Source organism: Passer domesticus, chromosome 7, assembly GCF_036417665.1.
Source record: "Passer domesticus isolate bPasDom1 chromosome 7, bPasDom1.hap1, whole genome shotgun sequence".
In the NCBI taxonomy this organism is placed as follows: domain Eukaryota; kingdom Metazoa; phylum Chordata; class Aves; order Passeriformes; family Passeridae; genus Passer; species Passer domesticus.
Genome location: NC_087480.1, coordinates 60,573,790 through 60,587,907, shown reverse-complemented (window position 1 = coordinate 60,587,907; position 14,118 = coordinate 60,573,790). Strand labels below are relative to the sequence as shown.

The 14,118-nt window shown below is 38.6% G+C and overlaps 1 protein-coding gene across 5 annotated transcripts in view; it reads right to left on the bottom strand.

The window, feature by feature from the left end:
• Positions 1-18: 18 nt before the first annotated feature.
• The window catches only part of EFCAB7 (EF-hand calcium binding domain 7), a 20,057-nt gene continuing 5,957 nt past the window's right edge, over positions 19-14,118 (bottom strand). For 2 of the 5 annotated variants that reach the window (XM_064429118.1, XM_064429120.1), the window contains exons 4-14: positions 13,787-13,873; positions 13,177-13,366; positions 12,358-12,485; positions 9,237-9,378; positions 8,583-8,692; positions 7,860-8,017; positions 7,543-7,676; positions 5,980-6,128; positions 4,049-4,258; positions 2,734-2,841; positions 1,270-1,699 (exon numbers count right to left, since the gene is read on the bottom strand). In XM_064429118.1, the coding sequence (XP_064285188.1) occupies positions 1,625-1,699; positions 2,734-2,841; positions 4,049-4,258; positions 5,980-6,128; positions 7,543-7,676; positions 7,860-8,017; positions 8,583-8,692; positions 9,237-9,378; positions 12,358-12,485; positions 13,177-13,366; positions 13,787-13,873 (1,491 nt within the window). In that variant the 3' untranslated portion in view covers positions 1,270-1,624. Of the gene's footprint in view, positions 346-963; positions 1,033-1,269; positions 1,700-2,733; positions 2,842-4,048; positions 4,259-5,979; positions 6,129-7,261; positions 7,408-7,542; positions 7,677-7,859; positions 8,018-8,582; positions 8,693-9,236; positions 9,379-12,357; positions 12,486-13,176; positions 13,367-13,786; positions 13,874-14,118 lie in introns of those variants that run through there. The other 3 variants (XR_010366617.1, XM_064429119.1, XR_010366618.1) reach the window with 3 other exon arrangements.

The following is a 14,118-nucleotide window of genomic DNA, read 5'->3' as shown; positions in this document are numbered from 1 at the left end:
AATAAGTTGGTACCTGTGTTCAATGTTAAAAAGAGAAGCTGGATTTTTTTCCGTCTTGGTGTTACCTGGGTTTGGAACAAACTGAAAAAGACTCTGCAGATACAACCAAGATCTCTAATCTCATCCCCTCCAGGGCAGGAAAGGTAGAAACTGCCACGGAGACTTTGCCTATGCCCTCTTAAAAAATTGGATAATGAAACCCTTCCTGGCAGCAGGAGGATCAGAAAATAAATGAGGTTCCCTGTGTAGAGCTGTGCCATGTTTTTTACCTGCAGCAAACCCAACTCTTTCCACTTGCAGTGACTTCTCAGCTAAGCCCTTCTTTCAGCTTTAACCATTCCTTTCCTAAAATGCAGAGAGAGTTGCATATGAATTCCTGCCACATCTAAAAAGACTGATTTTACAAACAAAAGAAATGTAAATAATGGACTGCTCACTTTGCAGTGTCTGTTCCACACAGTGTCTCATCATTTCCCAACTCCTTTTTAGACAAGGAGCTGGGAATTTCTGCCTTACCCACATTTTGCCTGAGGCAGAATTTGCAGGGCTCAGTCAGATCTAAAAATCACCAAGTATTTTTGGGGCCTCAACTTCTTTTCAGACAGTTCTGAAAATGGAAATGATACCTGTGGCACTTGCTAAGGGAAAACCATGGAAAACTCAAAGCTCACCAGGAATCCTGCCTGGGTGTGTAAATCAGAGCCCAGCTCTCATTTTGTCACTGACATTTACTTGCCCAGTGTAAGATTACAGCAGAGGAACAGCGGAGAGCAGGACTTGGGGCAGATAAAAATAACTTTGCAACACTACTTGCTGCCCTCACACATGAGGTCACACACTTTTAATGGCTATTTTAAACTCAAACGCATTTAAGCAGCCAGAGGCCAGGGTCATCTTTTTTTTCCACATTAATAGATATTTAGAAGAACCAGGAAAATATAATAAGCTGAATGTTTTTAGTGCCTCAAAGATGGCTTTCTTTGCTGTTGCAACCTAAACTTGGTGCACTTCAGTCTTCTTATTTCAGCTGCCCTGGGAATAATTAATTGCTGTTAACAGCCAAGAGCCCAAGACAAACCTTCGTTTTTCTCAAATGATGTTATTTCCTTATTGCATATGGAAAGGCAGACTTTATTTTATATAAAAGAGTATAAAACCAGGCAGAAATTACAGAACAAGGGTAGCATAAGGATTATCAGCAAACGACCAAAAAAAGAGGGAAAGAAACAAATCCTTTATCCAGTGACAAAATACAAAGAGCCTCATCCCTTTATACTTCTCACATCAAAACCAAAGGAATGTTTAATTAGGAACCCATTCAACAAAGTTTTTTTCCCCTCAGTGAAGCAGTTCCAGCCTGTGATGGAATTACAATCCATGGCATGGAAAATAAGGGCATATTTAGGGAAACAATCCTTTAAAAAGCACAGTTCTATTACAACTGGCAGCTGGATTACTGAACAGCACTAATTTTTATTGTGCCTCAGTGTTTTCATGCCAAAATCATCAAAAAATATAAATGTATGCCAGCTTTTTGAGAAGGACAAGACTATAAATTGTGTAAAAGCTGCTCAAAGCTAATCCTGGTTGAGTGTGGCTGCTCCCAGGCCTGGCACTGGGAGGTTTAACACACAAGGGAGTGCACACAGCTGTAAATCCACTCTTCCTGCTCATTCAGGGCCATCACGTGCTGACAGACCTGGCACAAGAGAAAGCAGAGGTGAAGGAGAATTCTCTTTACTGGAAAACTGTTACCCAGTGTGCTGTGGAAGCAAAATGTTCAGTACTTGTGTCACTAAGTGATGGATATTTATCATCTGCACCCACAGATATTAAAAAATTACTCTTGAATTTAACAGAAAAATATCCATAAGGATTGAGCCTACAGTTTATCCTGAATGAAGCCTGAATTAAAATTTAAAACCACCTTACAGGATGAGGCAGTGGATATTCAAAATGTCAGCAGCAATTTAAATAGGCCCCAGCCCTGCCTGTGTCATGGGACTGCCCTGCTCACAACAGGAATGAATCCACCCTGGAAAGCTGGGAAATATAAAAGAGCTTGGATGCCTTTGCTTTCAAACAAAGAAAGTGTACCTTCAGAAAAAGAAAACCAGGGGGTTATTCATAAATAAATGAAGAAAAACATCATTTGCATTTGTAAAGCATCACATTCCATCCCTCAGGACCCTCATTTGGAATTGTCACTAAAGCCTGCCCAGCTCTGCAGCAGGACATGATCTCATGGTCAACATGATCCCTAAATCAAGTTTAACAACAGTTAACCACCAGCAAATCACAGTGTGCACAAGGACTGCAATACATTTATTTCTCTTTCTCATTAGTGCATGCTTGCTCTGTTCTCACAGGCATCAATATGTGGGATTAAAAATTGCTAAGTGAAAAAAAAATACAGCCTTAGAAAAAGAGTATTAAAAATATCAGTGAATGGTGCATGTATAGAATGGACAAGTGAAACAGGCCCATGTATGAAAAAATGGATTATGGATTTTTATAGGAAATTGCACAGGAAAACAGGGATACATTCAATACATGATCAGCTTTGAAATATCAAAAAGTGCATCTGATCTGTTCTGGTCAGAAGAGGCCACTGTCCACATGCTCATTATCATGATAAAAACCCTACATAAAGAAAATATAAAGATACCACCTAAAGTTTCTCTTTAGAGTTTTACTTTCTCTAAAGTTGGCTAAGCAATAAAAAAACCTTACCATCATGGATTTTGGAGCCACTTCCACAGCAAAAACTGTCAGTCCCCTATTGTTCAGGCAGTTCTTACTCTGCTCATTGTTGACATGAATTATCACTTTATTTTCAGACTGCAGGTGAAAAAACATGAAGGAACCATCAGACTTTCCTGGTTAAGTGTCTGTTCTTTGTGTAACAAGTGCACAGTCCTTGGACTTCCTGTGACCTTGCTGTTTTAGGGACAGAAATGCTTCATGGATACTCTGAAGAGTAACACTCTTTGAAAGTAACAGTTTCAAATGCACCTTAGTGCCACACTCATGGTCAAAAGTAATTAAAGATTCATTGAAACAACACAAGGATTTGTGAAGTTACAACCTGGCCTTGTTGTGTCCTCCCAGCCTGTCCAGATCCCCCCGTGGAGCTTCCCCAGCATTCCCACCCAGCTTGGTGAGACCTGAAAACCAAACCCAAGTGGTATAAACAGAGTGGGCAGAGATCTGGGGCAGAGAACATCCAGTTGTCTCAGTGCAGCCCTGATCTCCTTCTCTGACATATCCCCAAACACAAAAATAACTCTGGAATATCCACCCTAAAGGGCGAAGTGCAAAGCCAAATCCAGAGTTCCAGGAGCCTCAGCATCCAGACCTAATATTAGCCCCACCAAGCCACCCCCTTTTGAATGTCTGGACATTTAAAAATATACTTCTTGCTGTGATCTTTGAAGGTTTAAAGCATCTGAAGTTTAACATCTTACTATGCTGTGTTTATTACTCACAGTATAAAGAAAACTGAGAACAATCACTGTGATCTATGGAAAAAGGTTTAAAATCTCACCAACCACTTCTACTTGGATTTACAACTTTCAGCTTGAATTCATAATAAAGCACACATGGCAGAATAATCAGGTAAAAACTCATCCATAACACTCCTAAAAATTACTGCTCTTTGACTTTATGGACACTGAAAATATTCAGCAGTGTAAATGCTGTGATCTTTGCTCTTGCTCTGATTGCATTTCCTGCTGTTAGTGTTTGTTTCCTCATATGATGATGCTAATATGTCAAAATATTGAAAAATTGGGGTGTGAACACAAAAAGTATTCAGTTTTTATATGGTAATTAGAAGTGCTTGCCTCATTATAACAACTTGCCCCTTCCCAGAGCACTGACCCAGGCTCTTCTGAAGCCACAATGAACACATCAGGCAGAGTTTTTTTTAACAAAACAGACACCAAAACCTGATTTCAGGAACAGCAATTCTCATATATAACCCGAGGAAGGAGGAGGAACAATAAGACTTGAACACAAAGTGCAGTATGGAAGCTGCAGGCCATACCTTATTTTCAATCACAGAGGTGATCCTGCTGCCTGACCTGTGGGTGTGGATGCAGATGTCCCCAGAGCCATCCAACACTTTGGCCTCTCCCTTGCTGACCACAGACCTGCAGAGAGCCCTGCTGAGCTGGGAGCCCCCTGCCTCCAGGGAAATGGCTCTGAGTCTGGGTTTGCACCTCTCTGCACAGATGTCAATGACAAAGGGGCAGGCCTGCAGTGAAGAAGATGACTTTTACACTCCAGCTGTAGTTTTTCCCCTCAGATTTTCACCCACAGCTCCTAAGTAGTTTCATATTTGAACTAGAATGACCCAGGTATAAATATTTTCCTGAATATAAATATTATAAACTGTGAGCTGTGGCAATCTTTTACGCTAAATGAAATCCCAAGACAAGTGGTCTTTTTCATGCCCTTCCCAGTACACCTGACATAGTTCAACACAGCAAACCCCTCCTTGGACAGCAAATGTCCAGGAGTTGAGATTTAACCTGAATGTATTTCAGTGTCTGAAATAAACCTGCCCCACTGTTGCTGTTTGTGCCACCCCACAGAGATTTAACACCTCTGCAATGCTGCACTGAGAACTGTGGCAGTATCTTGACTACATTTTACTCCTGGTGGAACAACCAGGGGTTTGTGTTTTCTTAGACTCAGGCCCAGCACCTCAATTCCCTTCCAAAGGCTGCAGGAATCCACCAGGATTTCTCAAGTTCTCTTAGTGCTCCTAAAACATCAATCTGAAATTATTTGAAATGAAGGAATTAAAGACTCAAGTGAGAGACACGAGTTAACAGCTGGAGATTTTTAGATGAATTACTGAAGCATTTGAGAGCTGTGCTGTCCTCTGGAAAGCAAAGGCTGCAGCCAGAAACCACAGCTGGGACACGGCACAAAACACCTTCCCGAAATTCCTGACTGGAGAAGAACCTCCCCAAAATGCTCTTTTTTGGAGGAGGGCTCTCTCTTGTGGCTGAAATGCAGAAAAACAGCCTTGCACGGGCTCTGCCAACCACAAGTCAGAGGAAAAGGAGCTCATCTTTAAATCCCTCAGCACCATCCCAAAATTTTCACTGAGAGACAACTGATATCTCTCATACTGACTATTTTTAGATCTTGATATATTTTATATACTGAATATATCGACCTGTTTAACAAAATTAAATAATATTATCAGACTGATCCCAAAAATCTGCCTTTCCTGGGAATTAAATTATTTAATTATCTGTATATTTAATTCCTTAATTTTTCATAACTTTTTCTCTTCTTAAAAGAGATCCTCTTTCTTTAGAAAGAATTATTGACATCAGAAATATGCAATATGTATTTCAGAATATAAAAACAAATAAATAATTTTTAAAATCTGTAAGTGCACAGAAACATCAGAGAAATAATCCCTGGTCCTGCAAAGTAAACAATGTGTGACCCAAACCCTAAAATTTTAGTGAAGCATTAAAATTTTATGTTGAACCTCTTCAGACACTGTTGTGAAAGGCAACAATAACAGAAATAGTTATGTCTGGAAACTAGGAATTTTGAATCATGTGGAAAAAATTATCTTTATCCACTTCTATTGTGGTTTGGGCTACAAATTTGACTTTTTAAAGGAAAAAAAGTCCTGTTTTTTCTAAATTGGCTGACAGGTCACAGTTTACCACCCTTACCTTCCTATCATCCCCACCAACAGAGTGCATGGGTTATTTTAACAGATGCAATCCAAAACCCCTTCCTCTACAACCCCATAACATCCTGGCTTTCTCCAAAGCAAAGGAAATTTTCTCTTTTCAAAGATCCAAATGCCATTCCCAGAATCAGGACAGTGGCAGCCCTGGATGGTGGCAGTGGGTGCTGCCCTCCTGCAATCACTTTGTGGCAGGCACAAAGATTGCAGCAGTCAAATGTGCAGAGGTTTTTGCTCTTTTGTGCCTCTCCTACCTCTGTCATTTCTAAGGCTTTGTTGTAGCCCAGGGACAACAAAGTGACCCAAAGGTCCCAGGGATCCCCATCCCGGTCGTTGGCTTCCATGAGATTCAAATCCAGGAATCCTTGTCTTGTTAGTTCATTCTTCTTCATCTCAAAATTTTCTGTTTCAAAGGAATAAAAACAGCACTTAAAAATCTGTTCTGCCTGCAAACACCTTCATCCTTCCAAAGGCAGAATCCCCCTCTAGTTAACAAGGTTGAAAAGATGGAGCCAACTTAGAGCCTCAGGATCTCCAAGATTATTTGGGAAAGAATGTCCTTGAGCAGGCATGTGCTGTCTGCAGAGCTGCCCTGTGGATTTGGGACAATGCCTACAAACACCTTGCTCCTTGGATAACCCCAAAAAGGGAGATTTCAAAACAAAAAGAGCTCATATGGATCTTTTTTTCCTAAAATTTGTGGTTGAGCTTTGCAGAATGGGGTATTTTAGGAATGGGAAATGAAAGCCAGCTGGAGCCAGCACCTTGAAATGCTTCAGGTCCTTGATACAGAAATGATTTACTCAGTTCCTAAAAAGCAATAAAATTCCAGTAATCCTAACACCCCTCTCTAGAGAGAATATCATAGATCCACCACTCTAATGTCAGCAAACACATAATTGAAATGTCCTCATGTCAGGGACTTTTAAAAATGGTTTTCTCATCTTCATAACAATGCTAAATCTTTACTATATATTATTAAAAAGGGATTACCAATTTAATAAATCTATCCAAGGGTACAGATGCTGTAATAAATGGCTTGAACTTTGGTGTCAAGATTGATGATATTCGTGTGAACCCTTCCTCTGATTGATGACCTGGTGCAACATTCCCCAGCTTCTCCTCCTTCCTCTCTTATTTATTCACACATTTCCACCCCTCCTCCTTGGATCACCCTGGCAAAGGCATCAAGGGTGGAAAAGCACATCCAGGCATCAAACAGAGGAGAAATTCAGTCCTAGAAATGTATTCTTGTAGGAGTTTTCCATGAGTTAGGAAAATATCTGATACCTCAGAGTGTTTTGGGAAGAGAATTGCCAGATTTAAAGTATTTTGGCCAATGTGCCACAGCCTCCAAAGGAATTATGTCAAACATGACATGGAATTATAAAAGGAGACACTGGCAACCCACAAAAACTCTGGAAGCTAATTTGTAGCATCAGATCCACACTAATTAAACGTCCCTCTCCACACTTTGTGAGATAAAAAAAGCAGCACCAGCCCAATCTGCACAAAGGAGATGGATGAAACAAATACCTGTGACAGTTTCCTTCCCCATATGATCCAGGATTACAAACCCTGTAGGTTTTGGCAGCTACAAAACAATTAGGAAGGGGAAGAATTTTCTCAGCAGAAGGTCAGTGGCACACACAGCAGAATGAAGCAAAGCAAAGGACAGGAGACTGGAAAAAAGAAAAGAAAAAGAAAGGAGGAAGAGAAAAATATCTACATGTGTTCTTGGAATAGGTACAGAATATCCAGGTCTATTGGAAGTTAATTGATAACCTTAATTAGCTGTACCACAGAAATGAACTTACCCTTGCACACAGCCCAGGCTTCCTGGTCACACTTCTCCCCACTAGTCCTCAGCTCAAAGAAGTTGTACTCCTCCAGACTCAGGAGGCCATTCCCATCCAGATCAATGGTTTCAAAAATATCCAGCAAAGCAGCTCTGAGGGATGAAAAAGGCCAAACTATCTCCACTTCCTTTTACTGTCCCATAATATTGCCAAGAACTGGCCAGTCTGTTGGAGATTATTCTGTACAAAGAGTACCTCTGGAAAATCCAGATTTCAAAAGCCACATTTTCGCTGGAAAAGAGATTTTTATTCCCATGTTTGGGAACAAAACTCACCGGAATTCATTGGTGAGAGCCAGCTCTCCATCTTCATCCCTCCACACCAGTTTGGCTTCCCCAGTGATTTGGGTTTTTCCCTTCCTCAGCCTGCAGCCAGTTGTGAAAGGGAGCAGCCAGTAAAGCCCAGATCCAAGCTCCCCTCTCCAGCCAAACATCTGCTCTTAAAGGAAAACAGAAAAGTTTGGAAGAACTTCCCAAATGATGCCTTTCCCTGTTGCCAGTAATATTCACATAAAATTCATTACTTGAAAACACTGGGAATGCTGAGTTGTCTCCTCAAAAAAAAATTTGCTGTGTGATGCCACTTTAAAGATTAAAAAATAGTGAATCTCTTAGAATAAAAGTTAGAAAAACAGAAGGAGAGACATGAGGGAAGAGGGGGAAAATAAGTTGATGCTCTCTTATCTCTGCCACAGGAAAAGAATATTCTGTGCACTATGAAGTTCAAAGGGCAAGGAGAAAGAAAATTAAAGGAAATTTAAACAAATTTTGCCTTGGAAATGTTGTGCTTGAAGGTGCAGAAATGCAGCTGAGTTTTTACAGAGTAGCTATAAATATAAATAAAGTATAAAGTATAAAAGTATAAGTAAATATACCCAGCAACTGAGCAATTCTGGTACAGCTGGAATTCCTTCCAAAGCCATGGAATTCACACCTCCAGCATTAACACACACACTAAAAATTAACAATTAAAATAGGAATACACCAGAAATCTCTAACCTCTTTGTTCTGGAGTTCAGTAAAGCTCACAAGCTGTAAATTCTCTTGGGTTTCATTTTCCTTCAGAATAAACAAAGCTGTATCCACTGAAAACCAGTGACAAGATTTTCCTGGAAAGAAAAATATCCCCCAAAATGCATAATAATAATAATAATAATAATAATAATAATAATAATAATAATAATAATAATAATAATAATAATAATAATAATGATGATGACCCAAATTTGTTTTTATTTGCATCTCAAAATAGATATTCCCATGGTATTTATTGATCCCTGGTGATGAAAAATGGGAAAAAACTCTATTCTATGCAATTGGCATTTTCTTCCTGTTTAGGCCAAGCAGATAAATTGTTCCAAACCTTGTCTTACAGATAATTATTAATTTTATCATTGATAAAATAGTTCCATCATTAAGGGTCAAGAATATCAAGGAATGGTTACACACCACACAAATTTGTTTAAAAAAATCCAGCCCAGGTGACTTTAAAACAATTTTGGGGTTGAAAGGCTCCTGTTTTATGGAATTAAAAAGGGAATATTCTACTTGGGGGAAAAAATAATTCCAATGTAGCAACTGGATGAAGCCCCATGGTAAATCTTAAAAAGAGGTTGTGGCTTGGAGAAGAAAATGAGATATTAATGCACTCACCTTGTGCCTGGGGAATTCTGAAAGGTTTGATGGTGACACAAACTGCAGATCTCTGGGCTAAGTGCAGCCTGTACTTGTGACTGATGATTTCCCCATTTTCCTCCAGGTAGAAGCAGCCCTTGGATTGTGCACATTGCCATTCCTGGAAACCAAGCAAATATGAGGGGTTTGCTCTGTTTTGGAAGAAGATAAAAGTGCTTTCTCTGAAATGTTAATTAATTTGATTATTGAATTAAGCCTGCATAAAACACACCATGAGATACAGCATCAATATACTTTTATTTTTTAAAAAAATCCCAAATAGTCCTTTTTATAAACAATTTTTGCAAAGTAACATGGCTTCACTTGTGAAAATGCCTGAAAAGCACAGAGATTACCCCAATGCTCCTGCAGCTGAAAATTAAATTGGAATTGCCATGAAGATTCTGCTAATTATGTTTGCAAACAGCTGACAGTATAAAATAATTTAAATACAAATATTATACACTTTGCAACTCCCTTTCTGCTGTTCTTTGGAGATTTGGAATTTTTTTTTTAAATTAAGATTTTGCTCAAGAAGTTCCAGAAGACTTTCAAAGTAAATTTGCTGTGGAGAAGACAAAGATTAATTAAAAATAAAGTGAGATGGCCAATCCCTGGCAGGCACTGCTGTCCAAGTCCCTGCCCTCCTATAATTTCCCATATTATTTTCATTGTGGGCACAACCTGCTGGAGAAGTTTCCAGGGATAATCCTTAAGTGCAGCTATTTCTGGACATGGCTAACTTTTATAGAGCAGAATAAACCTAATTAACAAATCCACCCAATAATTTTATACTCATCTTTATCCATAAAACCAGATTTGTAGTGACAGGACAAGGAAAAAGGGGACCAATCATAAAAAATAATTAGGAAAAAAGTGATCAGAGACAAAATATTCCTGGGATTTAATGGTGAGGGTTGAATATGGAGCAACAGCTGGGGTTGTGTCAGTCAAAAAGTGGATAATGAGAGCTGGGATTAACATAAATCAGGGACAGAATTCCAACATGGAGTTCAGCCCCTTGGATCATTTCCACTGCTGTTCCTGAAGTGATTATTCCAACACTTCATGACTCCTGACCTCACCTAAAAGGAAATTTTAAAATTGATTTGTTTGCTTCAAACTTGACACATCTGAAATAACTGGTTGTTTGCTCCAAGCTTGATACCTGCCAAAACTGCTGGACAAAACCCTTATCCTTAAACTTTCCTTTTGGGAAATCAAACCCTGTTACTCTGGCAGAGAGCATAAGGTGGTGCTAGAAGCCCTAAATTACCAAATTCCAAACATGTATGTAAAACTGGGAAACTAAAAGAGGATCTTCTGAGTGGATTTTCCTCTGTCCCTTCAAAGCAGAAAAGGAGCTGTTGAACAGTAGCTGAAGTGGGAAATGTTTGTGTTAGAAATGTTAATTGGAAAGAAATGTCAGGCACTACCTGCTGCTGGTCACTGCCACTGACATTTAAGTCAATATTGAAAATAAACACATATTCATGCACAATTCCTAATAAAAAGCAATGATTGAGAGGAATTTTCTGAGGGTTTTTAGTTTTAGACATTTCACCATGTTCTGACTTTCACTGTTTTCCTCTGTCACAAATGTACAGTTGGTGTTGCTCCTGAGGGCAATATTTCCTTACTTGTACAACAAGACAGGTGAACAGCAAAAATATAAAATAAAATTCTTGGATATAAGACAAATAAAAAGAATTTTTGAGTGGTGGATTCTGATTCACACCACAAATAAAAGCCTGGGTACTTATTGATTGATTCTGTCAAAGTTTGCATTGTGCAAAATGAAGTTTTAAAAAAATAATAGTTTATTAATAGGAAATATTGAATTAATAATATATTGACTACGTATAATACTATATATTAATATTAATATAATATATAACTAATTTTATTAATTTAAAATATTTAATTAACAGGAAATAAACCTTTCCATGTTTCTTAATTGATTTCAGTTTGTGGATGATGCCAAGCAATACTAATCAATATCTTTTTTTTAGTCAGTTTTTACTGGCTTGTAGAAAGAAAAAAAGAATCCAACCTTGGGGAAGTGTGTGCTGTTTTATACACCTCACATCATGTTTGAACAAGGTGAGATTGCAGGTTAAATTGCATGGGGGTCCAGCTACCTAAACAGACTGCACAGAACCCCTGGGAGGTGATGTTTGGAAATTTTAATATAGAACAAATGTCACTGTACAGCAGTGGGGAAGATCTAAAGGACTTCAGAGCTCAATAACAAACCCAGAGTTGTTATTTGAAACAAAAATGCAGCTCCTGAGGACAATCAGTTCAGTTTTCCAGCAGCACTTCCACTGTGTGGTCAGAACCATTTTTCCCTTTTATACAGGAGTCTCCAGGTGCACATCTTTAATGTATCCCAGCAGTTCCCAGTTAATGTTTTATATTTCTACAGCTATTATTTTCTGTTGAAAGAAAACTAGTAAAGGTTCAGTCAAGAAAGGGAAAACAAAGGGAAAAAGATCAATATTAACACTCTACAAATATTGACTTAGCAAAGTGACTTTGTTGTCTCTCTCCCCCAGGAATTTGTATTGAATGAGTGATTTATTTAAAAGAAAATACTGATAGAACATATTAGTCTAACTAAAAATCAATATTTTCAGGTTATAGCACCTATTTACCAAGCAATGCCCAAGAAACTGAATATGCTCACAGATCTGTTATTTATTTCCAATTACCTTTCATGCAAAGGTTTATGATACACAATCTTTCAGACTACTTAAGCATTTAAAGTTCTCACCAACCTAATAAATTATTCAATTTTAAATTTCTCAAGAAGTCATTAACTGTTTTCTCCAACAGTGGTTTCATTTATAAAAACCACATTTTGTTCTATTAAACCTTCACACCTGAAAAATTATTTCCAATAACTTGTTGTCAGCAAAACCAACAGTATATAAAAATGTTAATAATAATACGTATCAAGAAAGCTCTCAGTAGTTTATAGCTGCCCTTGACAAACTGTAAATAAAACATAAGACACCATTTTTCTCTGATTTTTAGCTTCTTTAAAATGCACCAACACAGGTGCCTGGAGGAAAACACCATCATTTCAGTGTGATACCTTCATTGTGTCAGGCTCAATAATTAGCTTTGTGTTCCTGCTGCTGCTGGCACCCACAGTGACCGTGGTGGAGGTGGAAGCTTTGCTGCTTTGAGCTGATGAAGGTCTTGAAGGAGCTCTGCTGTCACCTAAAAACAGAGATATTTAATTACAGCTGCATTATTTCAACCCTCTCCTAGTGCTGTTTATCATAAACCTTGCATTTAGAAGCACAAAGAAAACTGGATGAGAAGAACTCCATCAGAGAACTTCCCTTCACCACTGTTGTGACATTTCTGCACCTCTTTGATTTGAAGCAACTTGGAACAGCACAAACTACATCCCAACATTTCTTACTTGGTGCCTCTGCAGTCCATTCCCTGTGGAGTTTTTGCAGTTTGGGAAGGTTTTGAAGTATCCTTGTAACTTCAGGAAGAACATTAAACTGTCCACAACTTATTAATTGTGCTTGAAAAGCAGCCTCAATTATTGAAACAAGCACACAGCTTACTGAGAAATGCTTAGGGGTTCATCTCTGATCTAGGAAGGAAATAAATAATTTGCCTATATTGCAACACTGAGCATTAATTTTCTCTCTTCCCTCTGGACTGTGCCACATGAAAATCAACAGAATCCACCCTTAGGAGTTTGTGGGTTTCACAGATGCAGCCATTTGAATGTATTTCACTGACACACTGATGTGACTGCCACAGGAGGAATTATATTCATCATTAAAATCTTCACTAATCTGAGAAAAATTAAACAAAAACTCAACTGCTCACTGAGCCAGAGCCTCATCTCCAACAGAAAGAAAACATAAAATGTAAGAAATAGAAATACCTTTAGGCAGTTTGTGCTCAGTTTTCCTGCAGACCCTCGGGGATGGCTTTGACCCTGGCAGGGTGATCCCTTCAGGGACGTTTTCACTTTGGTTCCCAAAGTGCTGCTGCCTCAGTCGAGGGTCAGTTTCCAGCCTGTCCCTGGCAGCTTTGCAGCACTGCTCACTGGTGCTCAGGTACAGCTCACAGAACTGAGAGAATAAAAGAACAGTTCACTTACCAAGCCACATTTCTCAAAAGGTTTAAGGAGTACAATGTAGCATTAGCAAGGAAAGCACAGCTCAGCACATGGAATGCATTTCCTCCGCAATCCAAACATAATTTTAATTTTCATTAATCAGGACAGCCACTCAAGTAGCACAGTAAATGCAGCCATGATTCAACAAGGAGGGCCAAATATTGAACAAAAATTAAGTGTGACTTTCAACTTTTCCTTTCTACATATTGGAAGACTGATCTTTAGCATACCAGCTTTCCTCCTATGAAACCACATTTATGTACCAATCTTTGTGGGATGTTTATTCAGTCCAAAATTTAGAATCCTGGGGTAAAGGCATCACTAATGCTCATATTGTCAATTACAAAAGAACAAATATCACTCTTGGCCATACCTTGTTGTAGTCAAGTTTGCCATTGCAGTTAAAATCAGCTTGTTTAGTAATGCTGGTCACTTCCTCCCAGGTCATTTTATCACCTCTCTGCAAGGAAAAAGCAGCTCAGTTTGGGTTCCTAATCAAGAATCCTGTTCACCTACAGCACAAATTCCATAACAAAGGAAAAGACTTTTTATACTTTTTCAGAGAATCTTATCTTGCAATAGATTTCAACAGATTTTTATTTGAATCATGAAAACAGAGGTCAAAATCATTAAAAAACTTTGTCTTTACAATGCTGCTAGATATCAAAGAGATCAACTGCATCAGTTTATGTAATTTTGTGGTGT